Genomic DNA, 14,816 nt, shown 5'->3' on the forward strand with positions numbered 1-14,816 from the left:
CCCGGATCGGGGGCCGATATTTCATGCTGTCTTGGTAGCAGTGGCAGGTTTCTTTGCCTGCTTTCCCTTGTTCCAGCCTTGCATTGGTCTCCAAGCTGGCTTGGCCTGAGAAGTATTACCCTCTTGCTTAGAGGACGCAGCACCTTGGGCTGGTCCGTTTTTACGAAAGGGACGAAAATTAGGTCTATTTTTTTGCCTTGAAAGGCCGATCCTGAGGAAGGGCATGGCCCTTACCCCCAGTGATATCAGAGATAATCTCTTTCAAGTCAGGACCAAACTTTCACCACAGTGTCTTAAAGCCTTGAAAATATTGCACACCAATTTTGGAAGCTTTAACCCTTAAAATAACGGAACCGGAGCCGTTTTAAGCTTTAACCCCTTTACAGTCCCTGGTATCTGCTTTGCTGAGACCCAACCAAACCCAAGGGGAATACGATACCAAATGATGCCTTCAGAAGTCTTTTATAAGTATCAGAGCTCCTCTCACATGCGACTGCATGCCATGCCTCTCAAAAACAAGTGCGCAACACCGGCGCGAAAATGAGACTCTGCCTATGCTTTGGGAAAGCCCCTAAAGAATAAGGTGTCTAAAACAGTGCCTGCCGATATTATTATATCAAAATACCCAGAATAAATGATTCCTCAAGGCTAAATAAGTGTTAATATCAATCGATTTAGCCCAAAAAATGTCTACAGTCTAAATAAGCCCTTGTGAAGCCCTTATTTACAATCGTAATAAACATGGCTTACCGGATCCCATAGGGAAAATGACAGCTTCCAGCATTACATCGTCTTGTTAGAATGTGTCATACCTCAAGCAGCAAAGGACTGCAAACTGTTCCCCCAACTGAAGTTAATGCTCTCAACAGTCCTGTGTGGAACAGCCATGGATTTTAGTTACGGTTGCTAAAATCATTTTCCTCATACAAACAGAATTCTTCATCTCTTTTCTGTTTCTGAGTAAATAGTACGTACCAGCACTATTTGAAAATAACAAACTCTTGATTGAATAATGAAAAACTACAGTTAAACACTAAAAAACTCTAAGCCATCTCCGTGGAGATGTTGCCTGTACAACGGCAAAGAGAATGACTGGGGTAGGCGGAGCCTAGGAGGGATCATGTGACCAGCTTTGCTGGGCTCTTTGCCATTTCCTGTTGGGGAAGAGAATATCCCACAAGTAAGGATGACGCCGTGGACCGGACACACCTATGTTGGAGAAATATAATATCGGTCCGTATTGTAAAAGGGAATGCGATATTTCTTAGGTAGGTGATCACTGCAGTAACGCGAGTTACCACAGTGATCATTTAGCTATAATACTGAAACCGATATTTATTTTTCAAAAATAAACAACTTTTTTTAGAATATTTATTTTGGGGGCAATTTTGATCTTTATTTACCTCCAAATCCTTTTTTTCACTTTTTTTAAATGTTTTTTTTTAACTTAATTTTTTATTACACCATTGCAAATGTTAGACGATTACCTTTCCAATGGTGGGTCTTGGGGGTCTGTAGCTGCTTAGATGCCTAAGATACAGACATCTAAGCAGCATGCCCCATCTCCCTATTACTGACAATTGTCAGTGTTAAATAAAGTTGCACAGTGACATCATCGTGTCATTGCGTGTGACGTCACTGCGCAAAATATGAAGCCCGAGCAATGTCTGTCACTATACAGGCCAGATCGCCGGAGTGGGAGTAGATGGAGGTCCCCAGAACTCCACGAAGGAGGGGGAGTGCTAGTGACGGCTCTGAGCCGTCATTAGCACCTGAGAGGGAAACTTTGCGACGGCTCAGAGCCGCCGTTAGCACTCAAGGGGTTAAAGAGACAAAAATACTCATATGCTAAATCACTTGAAAGTGATGCATCATAACTGTAAAAAGGTGACATGAAAATATCACCTGAACATTTCTATGCAATAAGGGAAGATAGTTTACCTCAAAATGTCTTCAGCTCACCAGAGTAAGAGCTCTTTTAACAGTTAGAGCTGCTGTAGAACTGCAAGTTGCAAAAACAAAAACCTAACAATAGCCAATCAGCATCAGCAGTGCTGAGGCCTTGCATTGCTTTGCTGTGATCTCATGAGATTTCATTAAGCTGAATAGGAAAATAACATGACTATGCCTGCACATATGCCAGATGCACAATCCCTTGGAAGTCCTGGGACTAAAGTCTCATTGCAGTGGGGTGTGAATAATTAGCAGATTTTGAGGTAAAATATCTTCTTTTTTACATAGAGATGTTCAGATTATATTTTCTAGTCAGATTTTTACAGCTATGCAGCATCACTTTCAAGTGCTTCAACATTTGGGTATCATGGCCTTTTAAAGGGACACTGAACCCAAAATGTTTCAGTTGTGACTTAGATAGAACATAAAATTTTAAGCAAATTTCTAATTTACTCCTATTATCAAATTTTCTTTATTCTCTGGGTATCTTTATTTGAAATGTAAGAATGTAAGTTTAGATGCCCTCCCATTTTTGGTGAACAACCTGGGTTGTTCTCGCTGATTGGTGGATAAATTCATCCTTCAATAAAAAAGTGCTGTCCAGAATTCTGAACCAAAAAAAAAAAGCTTAGATGCATTCTTTTTCAAATAAAGATAGCAAGAGAACGAAGAAAAATTGATAATAGGAGTAAATTAGAAAGTTGCTTAAAATTGCATGCTCTATCTGAATCATGAAAGAAAGAAAAAAAAATGGGTTCAGCCTCCCTTTAAGTTTGTCTATTAATAACAGTCAGGTGATTCACAAATCCTTGTGCTGTCTGACACTTTTTCCGGACTCTTGATTCTTTATATCATTATAATTTGCATATCAATTAAAGTAAAATGCTGGAAAACTCACATCTAAATCAATGTGACAACACATCTACTAATTTATATTTAAAGTGACACACAAGTCAAAATTAAAACTCTCATGCTTAGATAGAGCACTCAATATTAAAGGGCCATAATACCCAAATGTTGAAACACTTGAAAGTGATGCAGCATAGCAGTAAAAAGCTGACTAGAAAATATCACCTGAACATCTCTATGTAAAAAAAGAAAGATATTTTACCACAAAAGTTCCTCAGTAGCCACATCCCATTGTAAAGGACTTCTAAGCAGCAAATCACTATGTCTGTCCCGGGACAGCTAAGGGGTTGAGCCTCGTGCACTCTCATCTCATTTCCCTATTCAGTTTAAAGGAAGTTTACTATGAAATCTCATGAGATCACAGTAAAAGAGTTCATGACCTCAGCACTGTTGATGCTGATTGGCTGCAGTTCATTTCTTCATTTTTTTTTTTTTTTACCTGCAGCTGGGAGCAGCTGAAGTATAACTTTTTACACAGAACTTACTCTGCTGAGCTGAGGAGATTGTGAGGTAAAGTATCTTCCTTTTTTACATAGAGATGCTCAGGTGATATTTTCCTGTCAGTTTTTACAGTTATACTGCATCAGTTTCAAGTGATTTAGCATATGAGTCTTATGTCCCTTTAAGAGAATTTTCCATTTACGTCTATTCTCAAATTGACTAATCTCATGGTATTCTTATTGAGAAGCATACCTAGGTAGGCCCAGGAGCAGCAATGCATTACTAGGAACAAGCTGGTGATTGTTGCTCTGAAGTGGACTTTAACTATGTGTTTAACCCACGCAAAGCAAGCAACAGTACAATCATTAAGTGTTTTAACACATTAGATCCTTTTCTTTTTGCACTTTTATATGTCTGAATAAACTCATAGTTACTACCATCAGCATGGGACTACTTGCAGACTGAATGTATCACTTACTTGTCATCAGGCAGCATTGTGACAAAGAAAGGCTGGCTATGCCTCGGTGGTAGCGTTATACTGTTTGCTTTTTTCTTTCCCAACAGAGCGGCACAGTGGCTTTCATGTATATCTAGATTTAATGTATTGGACATTCTATGTGAAACAACAAACGGTAGGTCTTTTAAACGCTCTAATTCATTGACATGCTCATGACGGACTTGCATTCTGATTGTATAATCTCCTTTTTCAAGTTTTACTGAATACTGAAAAGAAAAAAAAAAAAAGATAAAACTAAAATGAACAATACAGGGAAAAAAATTATCAGAATTTAAAAATAAATACATACATTTTATATATGTTATTGTCCTTAGCATTCTCACAATAATAGACATCTGCCATGGTGCAGTATAAGGTAAAATATTGTTAAATATGCGCTGTCTGGCATTAAACATAATTACCTTTCTTTAAAAGGGGACTATAACAAAATATTAGTGACATTTTGGGGCCAACATGCCCCTTCCTCAGACCGGCTGGCTCACCAGCTTAGCCCTGCACTGGAGCTGCACTGTGTTGCACTTTCCGAGTGGGACTTTAGCAAGGTGTTAACCCCATGCAAGTGGTTAAATGCACAATAGCAAGGGCCGTTATACCTTCTAATATCTGCTGTAGGATAACCCTTTATATGGGATGGAAAATCTTTCATGATTCCATACACAAATAATCAATAGTCAATGTATTAGCAGTTTATTTTACCAAGTTTGCTTAGCAGAGAACATATATACAGAGTGTGCCTACATATATTCAGTATTACATATATTTTAGTACATATATCCCTTTAGAAAATTCCTTTAAGAATTCAGTTACACAGTTTCACATGTATTTCTACTTTCACTGATTTCGCTCCCACTGCCTTGTTCTTAAGGCTAGATTTATTAACGCTGAGGCGTACAGTGGCGCGTATACGTGCCCCTGTACGCCTCAGCTCGCCTGTGGAGGGGCGAAATTACTTGTAGGTATTCGCCATTGCACACGAGAGCAATTTTGCGCTCGCGTGCAATCCCGCCCCCTGCCCACGCACAGCCAATCACGCGCGGGCAGGAGCTGTCAATCTCCTCGTTCGGACTCGACAGAGGAGATTGAATTTCACCACCTTAGAGGTGGCGAAGAGCTTAGGGAAGCAGCGGTCTAGTGACCGCAGCCGTAGGGGCTTGATAAATCGAGCCCTTAGACAGTGTCTTATCTAGAAAGGAAGGGGGGGGGGAGGGCAAATTCCAATGAAAGCACTGAAAATCTTGCTATGTAATATGATTGACATAATAGACACGTCGGCTACATTAACTGTTTAATTAGGAGACTTGCAAAGAGGGGCGGGTTAGTTTGGATGGATTTGTTTTGGGAGGATAAGCTTGAAAGGGGTGATCGATGGAGACGTTTCTGGACAACAGCTAAGAAAGAGGTCTAACATTAACACCTGTGAAAATCTGCTGCGTGTGATGCTTTATGTAAAACACAAAATTAAGTAATGCATTTTATAGTTTAACAGCCTTGCTTGATAAGCTGATTACTGACTTATACGATTGCAATAAGTATAAATTCTAAAGAACACAGTAGAAGGTAGCAAATGGGAAACCTTTATTGAAAGAGCAACGTTTCGGGGCAACTTGCCCCTTTCTCAAGCTAGCACAAAATGACAAATGCTAACAATTTATACATCACACAAACACAGGGGAACCAATCCAAACAGATGCAATGGGTCATGTGATTAAATTACAGAATTATGACATCAACTGCTCACATGCCTCTAAATTAACCCTAAGTAGCCTGAATGGAAAGAATAAACCCTGAAAAAAAATATATACAAATACATATACACATATATATATTGGACAGTAGCACTTTTGAAGGAAAATCTAACTAAATACTACAATGTGAGATCTATCAGAATACCAAATAAGAATTAAATAAAGGGCATAAAGTCAAATTCCCTATTTAATCCCATAGGGGTCATAGTGTCCAAGAGCCATATCCATTTAGCTTCCCTATATAGAAGGTCCCTCACCCTATCACCTCCCCTCCTTGACCTTTTGGGTAGTTTCCCCTATATACAGTAAACCACGGGGGCATTTAAGTGCATACACCACATATGTGGAATTGCACGTGTAATAGCCAGGTATTTTATACCTCTTCCCAGTGTGGGGGTGTGAAATCTCAAAACCTTTAATAATGCTATTACACTGTGCACACCCCAAACATGGAAATGTACCACTCCGGACAGAATTCCTTGTAGAGACGATGAGGATACACAAATTTCTCCTCAATCATATTCATCACTAAACAGGCATAGGATGGGGCCACATTGGACTCCATCACCGTGCCGTTCTTCTGCAGAAAGACATTATTCTCAAACATAAAGAAATTATTGTTAAGCACAAGCTCTAACAATTCAATCAGGAAATTACATTGAACCTCATATTCATTATATTCCCCACTCTGGGCAAGGGGACCCCGTACACCGTCAGCTCCCACAATGTGGGGGATGACAGTATACAGGGACGTCACATCCCAGGTGGACAACAGTACACCCTCCAAATTATCATATTGTTGGATCTTATCAATAAAGTCTATGATATCCTTGATGTAGGACTTTCCCTTTGTCACTAATATATACTAAATTTTGTCCAAAAACTGGGCAGTGGGACTCAACAAGGACCCAATTCCAGCCACAATGGGCCATCCTGGAGGATCCACCAGGCTCTTATGAATTTTGGGCATTACGTAAAACACCGGAGTCACAGGGTGTGAGGGTAATAAGAATTCAGCTAACCTATGACCAAGAATGTCCCTCTGTAATCCTTTGTTAATTGTGTTTTTCAGCACTCTCATAATTTTAGAGGGATCCCTTTGTAATTTCTCATAAGTGGCTCCATCATTAAGTTGTCGATGGTTCTCAGCCCTGTATTTACTATTCTGCAATAAGTATAAATTCTGCTATTATGCCACATTCTTGTGACAGCCTCCATTTTTATCATTGCTGTTGGTACCCGTTGACTGAACACCCTTTAATTCTAAAAGCTCTTTGCTGAATGAAAGACAGTGAAACTAATCTGTACCTGGTGTGGGTATGCATCTCCAGAGCCCATCTGCCTTTTGTTTTGATCAAAGATCATCCACAACTGGCTGTCAAATTCGGATTCATATAGTAGATCACAAAGTAATGGACAGCTGGGGGTCACTTCTCCACTTTTTGGCTGGTTGAAGAAAAAAAAACAACAACGTATACACAGAGAGATGGTCACATGTGATAAAGTGGGTGATAAGGAATACTACAGCAAATGCTGTTTGCACAACAACATCAGAATTTATTTTGATTGTGAGCATGTTAGTAAATCACATACTGTGAGAGAACACAATTTACTAAGTACAAGATCAGTATTAAATCTAATTACTTGATACTGTATTCTGTATGTTAAACAATAACAGATACTCACCTGGTGAAAATTGTATGTTAATAATATCTCATATAATTGTCGATTGTTTGGCAATATGTCCCGCGGACCAAGTGGTCTAGTCTTTGAATTGACAGGTCTGCAAATTGAAAGGTTACTCCTGTTAAGATTTTCCTAAGGGGTCAGTAAAGTCTTAATTTTCTATCATGGGACTAAAATGGTATAATCAGCAACAGTGGTATCATTTTTGTTTTTTTGCAAGTAAAACCAGAAAACTTAGAGCATTCAGCAAACACTAACCAGGTCACCCAATGTGTATAAAAAATAATATTTTGCTCATTCAATCACAGCTAATACAGTAATGGATCTACAGGCAATCTTAATTGACTCTACCAAGATGATTTTGAGCTGCTGTAATTTTCCATTAGGCTCAAAGGGTTGACAGTAATTAGAAATTAGATCACTTTTGTACTTATAGATTTCTGATGCCCACCCCCAAAAATAATTAAGTTAATTGCTATAGGTCACATTGAGTGACAGAACATGGGTGTTATCCATAAATTCCAAATAAGCATTTATCAATAATTTATACAGAAGAAAGACTTCAGTATTTAAGTCAGTGCATCCCATCATCATACACCAGCCCAGAAGCCCTGCTAGGGGGCTTCTAGAGGGAAATAATTGTTCAAAGGGCTATACTTGTGCACAATAAAATAGTGCCAGACTAGAATATTTAATGTATTTTATTATACTTAAATGGCAATCTCTCTAGGTAGCCCTGTATCCAATGTCTGTGGCACTGACAAGGAAACAAACATAATGCAATTTAACATGTCTAAGATTTTAAAAAAGTGGCTTATTTTTTTATCAGGTAAACACACATTTCTTTCATTCTGGTAAGAGTCCAAAAGTCATCATGCGTGGGAATACTCCCCTTCTGAACACTAGAAGGCAAGAGACACCCCAACACACCAGAGCTTTAAATCCCTCCCACTTCCCATGATCCTCAGTCATACATATAGCCAAGTAGATGAAGAAAAGAAGAAAGAAAAACGCAGGAAAGAAGGCAGGGCAAAGAAGTGCCAAAAAAGTAATGCTGTCACCTGGACAAAAAGAAAGGGCAGGGCTCTCATCATCATGAAAACATAATTTATGCTTACCTGATAAATGTATTTCTCTTGTAGTGTATCCAGTCCACGGATCATCCATTACTTGGGGGATATTCTCCTTCCCAACAGGAAGTTGCAAGAGGATCACCCACAGCAGAGCTGCTATATAGCTCCTCCCCTCACTGCCATATCCAGTCATTCGACCGAAAAAGCCGAGAAAAGGAGAAACCATAGGGTGCAGTGGTGACTGTAGTTTAATTAAAATTTAGACCTGCCTGAAAAGGACAGGGCAGGCCGTGGACTGGATACACTACAAGAGAAATAAATTTATCAGGCAAGCATAAATTATGTTTTGGTGAGTAGGAAAATGACGTCGCTACAGCCTGAGGAGGGTGTGTGCGCTGTTGTCCAATTACAGCCCCAGAATGTCGGCACAAAGAAAAGCACTGTTGGCGTGGTGCCAGCTAAAACGAGAATCAAGCCAAATCCAATAATAGAAAGTAGAAGGAAGCAGCACTCTTAATCCATTGTCCATAAAATCCAAAAGTTTATTACAAGCAGTTTAAAACAAGTAGACAAGCACAGCACAGTACAAGTACAAGCTACACAAGTGGAGGGGGAGCAAATTGTACTGTGTTGTGCTTGTCTACTTGTTTTAAACGGCTTGTAATAAACTTTTGGATTTTATGGACAATGGATTAAGAGTGCTGCTTCCTTCTACTTTCTATAATTTATGTTTTCTCATGTTAAGTGTATCCAGTCCACGGATCATCCATTACTTGTGGGATACCAATACCAAAGCTAAAGTACACGGATGATGGGAGGGACAAGGCAGGAACTTAAACGGAAGGAACCACTGCCTGTAGAACCTTTCTCCCAAAAACAGCCTCCGAAGAAGCAAAAGTATCAAATTTGTAAAATTTGGAAAAAGTATGAAGGGAAGACCAAGTTGCAGCCTTGCAAATCTGTTCAACAGAGGCCTCATTTTTAACAGCCCAGGTGGAAGCCACAGCTCTAGTAGAATGAGCTGTAATCCTTTCAGGAGGCTGCTGTCCAGCAGTCTCATAGGCTAAACGGATTATACTCCGAAGCCAAAAAGAAAGAGAGGTTGCCAAGGCCTTCTGACCTCTCCTCTGTCCAGAGTAAACAACAAACAGGTTAGATGTTTGTCGAAAATCTTTAGTAGCCTGTAAGTAAAACTTCAAGGCACGGACTACGTCTAGATTATGCAAAAGACGTTCCTTCTTTGAAGAAGGATTAGGACATAATGATGGAACAACAATCTCTTGATTGATATTCTTGTTAGAAACCACCTTAGGTAAAAACCCAGGTTTTGTACGCAGAACAACTTTATCTGAATGAAAGATCAGATAAGGAGAATCACAATGTAAGGCAGATAACTCCGAGACTCTTCGAGCCGAGGAAATAGCCATCAGAAAAAGAACTTTCCATGAAAGAAGTTTGATATCAATAGAATGAAGGGGTTCAAACGGAACCCCTTGGAGAACTTTAAGAACCAAGTTTAAGCTCCATGGAGGAGCAACAGGTTTAAACACAGGCTTAATTCTAACTAAAGCCTGACAAAATGCCTGAACGTCTGGAACTTCTGCCAGACGCTTGTGTAAAAGAATAGACAGAGCAGAAATCTGTCCCTTTAAAGAACTAGCTGATAATCCTTTGTCCAAACCCTCTTGGAGGAAGGACAATATCCTAGGAATCCTAACCCTACTCCATGAGTAATTCTTGGATTCACACCAATGAAGATATTTACGCCATATCTTTTGGTAAATTTTCCTGGTGACAGGCTTTCTTGCCTGTATTAAGGTATCAATTACTGACTCGGAGAAGCCACGCTTTGATAGGATCAAGCGTTCAATCTCCATGCAGTCAGTCTCAGAGAAAGTAGATTCGGATGATTGAAAGGACCTTGTATTAGAAGGTCTTGTCTCAGAGGCAGAGTCCATGGTGGAAAGGATGACATGTTCACTAGGTCTGCATACCAGGTCCTGCGTGGCCACGCAGGCGCTATCAATATCACTGATGCTCTTTCCTGTTTGATTTTGGCAATCAGACGAGGGAGCAGAGGAAACGGTGGAAACACATTAGCCAGGTTGAAGAACCAAGGCGCTGCTAGAGCATCTATCAGTGCCGCTTCTGGGTCCCTGGACCTGGATCCGTAACAAGGAAGCTTGGCGTTCTGGCGAGACGCCATGAGATCCAATTCTGGTTTGCCCCAACAGAGAACCATTTGAGCAAACACCTCCGGATGGAGTTCCCATTCCCCCGGATGAAAAGTCTGACGAGTTAGAAAATCCCCCTCCCAGTTCTCTACACCTGGGATATGGATCGCTGACAGGTTGCAAGAGTGAGTCTCTGCCCAGCGAATTATCTTGGAGACTTCTGACATCGCTAGGGAACTCCTGGTTCCCCCTTGATGGTTGATGTAAGCCACAGTCGTGATGTTGTCCGACTGAAATCTGATGAACCTCAGTGTTGCTAGCTGAGGCCAAGCCAGAAGAGCATTGAATATTGCTCTTAACTCAAGAATATTTATTGGGAGGAGTTTCTCCTCCTGAGTCCATGAACCCTGAGCCTTCAGGGAGTTCCAGACTGCACCCCAACCTAGAAGGCTGGCATCTGTTGTTACAATTGTCCAATCTGGTCTGCGAAAGGTCATACCCTTGGACAGATGGGGCCGAGATAAGAGAATCTCTGGTTTCCTGATCCAGATTTAGTAGAGGGGACAAATCTGTGTAATCCCCATTCCACTGACTGACCATGCATAATTGCAGCGGTCTGAGATGCAGGTGCGCGAATGGCACTATGTCCATCGCCGCAACCATTAAGCCGATTACTTCCATGCACTGAGCCACCGTGGGGCGCGGAATGGAGTGAAAAACACGGCAAACATTTAGAAGTTTTGATAACCTGGACTCCGTCAGGTAAATTTTCATTTCTACAGAATCTATTAGAGTCCCTAGGAGAGATAGAGAACTCTTTCGTTCGTTCACTTTCCACCCATGTGACCTCAGGAATGCCTCGAATAGTTTCCATCTTGAATGACGGAACTTTGAGGAATTTGTTTAGGATCTTTAAATCCAAAATTGGTCTGAAGGTTCCCTCTTTTTTGGGAACCACAAACAGATTTGAATAAAACCCCTGTCCTTGTTCCGTCCATGGAACTGGATGGATCACTCCCATTACAAGGAGATCTTGTACGCAGCTTAGGAATGCCTCTTTCTTTATCTGGTTTGCAGATAATCTTGAAAGGTGAAATCTCCCTTGTGGAGGAGAAGCTTTGAAGTCCAGAAGATATCCCTGAGATATGATCTCCAACGCCCAGGGATCCTGAACATCTCTTGCCCACGCCTGGGCGAAGAGAGAGAGTCTGCCCCCTACTAGATCCGTTGTCGGATAGGGGGCCGCTCCTTCATGCTGTCTTAGAGGCAGCAGCAGGCTTTCTGGCCTGCTTGCCCTTGTTCCAGGACTGGTTAGGTTTCCAGGCCTGCTTGGATTGAGCAAAAGTTCCCTATTGTTTTGAAGCAGAGGAAGTTGATGCTGCACCTGCCTTGAAATTTCGAAAGGCACGAAAATTAGACTGTTTGGCCTTTGATTTGGCCCTGTCCTGAGGAAGGGTATGACCCTTACCTCCAGTAATGTCAGCAATAATTTCTTTCAAACCAGGCCCGAATAAGGTCTGCCCCTTGAAAGGAATGTTGAGTAATTTAGACTTTGAAGTCACATCAGCTGACCAGGATTTGAGCCATAGCGCCCTACGCGCCTGTATGGCGAATCCGGAATTCTTAGCCGTTAGTTTAGTCAAATGAACAATGGCATCATAAACAAATGAGTTAGCTATCTTAAGAGTTCTAAGCTTGTCAACAATTTCAGTCAATGGAGCTGTCTGGATGGCCTTTTCCAGGGCCTCAAACCAGAATGCCGCCGCAGCAGTGACAGGCGCAATGCATGCAAGGGGCTGTAAAATAAAACCTTGTTGAATAAACATTTTCTTAAGGTAACCCTCTAATTTTTTATCCATTGGATCTGAAAAAGCACAACTGTCCTCAACCGGGATAGTGGTACGCTTTGCTAAAGTAGAAACTGCTCCCTCCACCTTAGGGACAGTCTGCCATAAGTCCCGTGTAGTGGCATCTATTGGAAACATTTTTCTAAATATAGGAGGTGGGGAAAAGGGCACACCGGGCCTATCCCACTCCTTACTAATAATTTCTGTAAGCCTTTTAGGTATTGGAAAAACATCAGTACTCACCGGCACTGCATAGTATTTATCCAGCCTACACAATTTCTCTGGCACTGCAATTGTGTCAGTCATTCAGAGCAGCTAATACCTCCCCAAGCAATACACGGAGGTTCTCAAGCTTAAATTTAAAATTAGAAATCTCTGAATCAGGTCTCCCCGATTCAGAGACGTCACCCACAGACTGAAGCTCTCCGTCCTCAGGTTCTGCATATTGTGACGCAGTATCAGACATGGCTCTTACAGCATCTACGCGCTCTGTATCTCGTCTAACCCCAGAGCTATCGCGCTTGCCTCTCAATTCAGGCAATCTGGATAATACCTCTGACAGGGTATTATTCATGATTGCAGCCATGTCCTGCAAAGTAATCGCTATGGGCGTCCCTGATGTACTTGGCGCCATATTAGCGTGCGTCCCTTGAGCGGGAAGCGAAGGGTCCGACACGTTGGGAGAGTTAGTCGGCATAACTTCCCCCTCGACAGACCCCTCTGGTGACAATTCTTTTATAGATAAAGACTGATCTTTACTGTTTAAGGTGAAATCAATACATTTAGTACACATTCTCCTATGGGGCTCCACCATGGCTTTTAATCATAATGAACAAGTATCCTCTGTTTCAGACATGTTTGTACAGACTAGCAATGAGACTAGCAAGCTTGGAAAACACTTTAAAGCAAGTTAACAAGCAATATAAAAAACGTTACTGTGCCTTTAAGAGAAACAAATTGACAAAATTTTAAATAACAGTGAAAAAAGGCAGTTACACTAACAAAATTTTTACAGTGTATGTAACAAGTCAGCAGAGCATTGCACCCACTTGCAAATGGATGATTAACCCCTTAATAACAAAAACAGAATAATAAATGACAAAAACGTTTTTTAAACAGTCACAACAACTGCCACAGTCTACTGTGATTGTTACCCTCCTCAAACACGACTTTGAAGCCTTTTGAGCCCTTCAGAGATGTCCTGTATCATGCAGAGGGAAGCTGAATGTCTCTGTCAGTATTTTTAGCTGCACAGAAAAGCACTAAAATAGGCCCTTCCCACTCATATTGCAACAGTGGAAAGCTTCAGGAAACTGTTTCTAGGCAAAAATCAAGCCAGCCATGTGGAAAAAAACTAGGCCCCAATAAGTTTTTGTCACCAAACATATATAAAAACGATTAACATGCCAGCAAACGTTTTATATTACACTTTTATAAGAGTATGTATCTCTGTTAATAAGCCTGATACCAGTCGCTATCACTGCATTTAAAGCTTAACTTACATTAAGACGGTATCAGCAGCATTTTTTTAGCAAATTCCATCCCTAGAAATATATTAACTGCACATACCTTATTGCAGGAAAACCTGCACGCCATTCCCCCTCTGAAGTTACCTCACTCCTCAGAATATGTGAGAACGGCAGTGGATCTTAGTTACTTCTGCTAAGATCATAGAAATCACAGGCAGATTCTTCTTCTAATGCTGCCTGAGATGAAACAGTACACTCCGGTACCATTTAAAAATAACAAACTTTTGATTGAAGTTAAAAAAAACAACTAACTATAATACACCACTCTCCTCTTACTACGTCCATCTTTGTTGAGAGTTGCAAGAGAATGACTGGGTATGGCAGTGAGGGGAGGAGCTATATAGCAGCTCTGCTGTGGGTGATCCTCTTGCAACTTCCTGTTGGGAAGGAGAATATCCCCCAAGTAATGGATGATCCGTGGACTGGATACACTTAACAAGAGAAATAAATGAATTTATGAGGTAAACATCATTTTTTTTTCTTTGATAAGATGATGACAGTTCACAAGTCATCATGTGTGGGAATCAATACCCAAGTAGTGGAGTCCACAAGACCAATGTGAAATGGGGGCACAAACAGTAAAGGCAGGATGTAACTATTCAGGCACTATGGCCCGCAGAACTTTTTTTTCCAAAGGCAGCGTCAGTAGAAGCTTACACATAAAAATCATAAAAAGTGTGTAAAGATGACCAAGTAGCTAACTTACAAATCTCATCAATAGAAGCCTCATTACAAAAGGCCTAATTAGCAACTGCTCTAGCGCATGGGTTTTCAAACCAGTCTTCAGGCCTCTCTAACAGGCCAGATTTTTCAGGATTACCTTGGGTGAGAGCAGGTTTGAACCTTCCTTCTCTAGTGGAATGAGCAGTAAGAGAGGTTAAGGGGACATTCTCCCTGCAACCAAATAAGACTTACAAATTAAAGCAACAGTAGTAGCTTTCT

The 14,816-nt window shown here is 40.9% G+C and overlaps 1 protein-coding gene across 1 annotated transcript in view; it reads right to left on the reverse strand.

Moving 5' to 3' along the window:
- The window catches only part of TPP2 (tripeptidyl peptidase 2), a 217,732-nt gene that overhangs the window by 92,948 nt on the left and 109,968 nt on the right, over positions 1–14,816 (reverse strand). The window contains exons 18-20 of the mRNA XM_053705476.1: positions 7,252–7,383; positions 6,874–7,011; positions 3,782–4,026 (exon numbers count right to left, since the gene is read on the reverse strand). Coding sequence (XP_053561451.1) covers positions 3,782–4,026; positions 6,874–7,011; positions 7,252–7,383 — 515 coding nt within the window. The remainder of the gene's footprint in view (positions 1–3,781; positions 4,027–6,873; positions 7,012–7,251; positions 7,384–14,816) is intronic.

This window comes from Bombina bombina, chromosome 3, assembly GCF_027579735.1.
Source record: "Bombina bombina isolate aBomBom1 chromosome 3, aBomBom1.pri, whole genome shotgun sequence".
NCBI classification, from domain to species: Eukaryota; Metazoa; Chordata; class Amphibia; order Anura; family Bombinatoridae; genus Bombina; species Bombina bombina.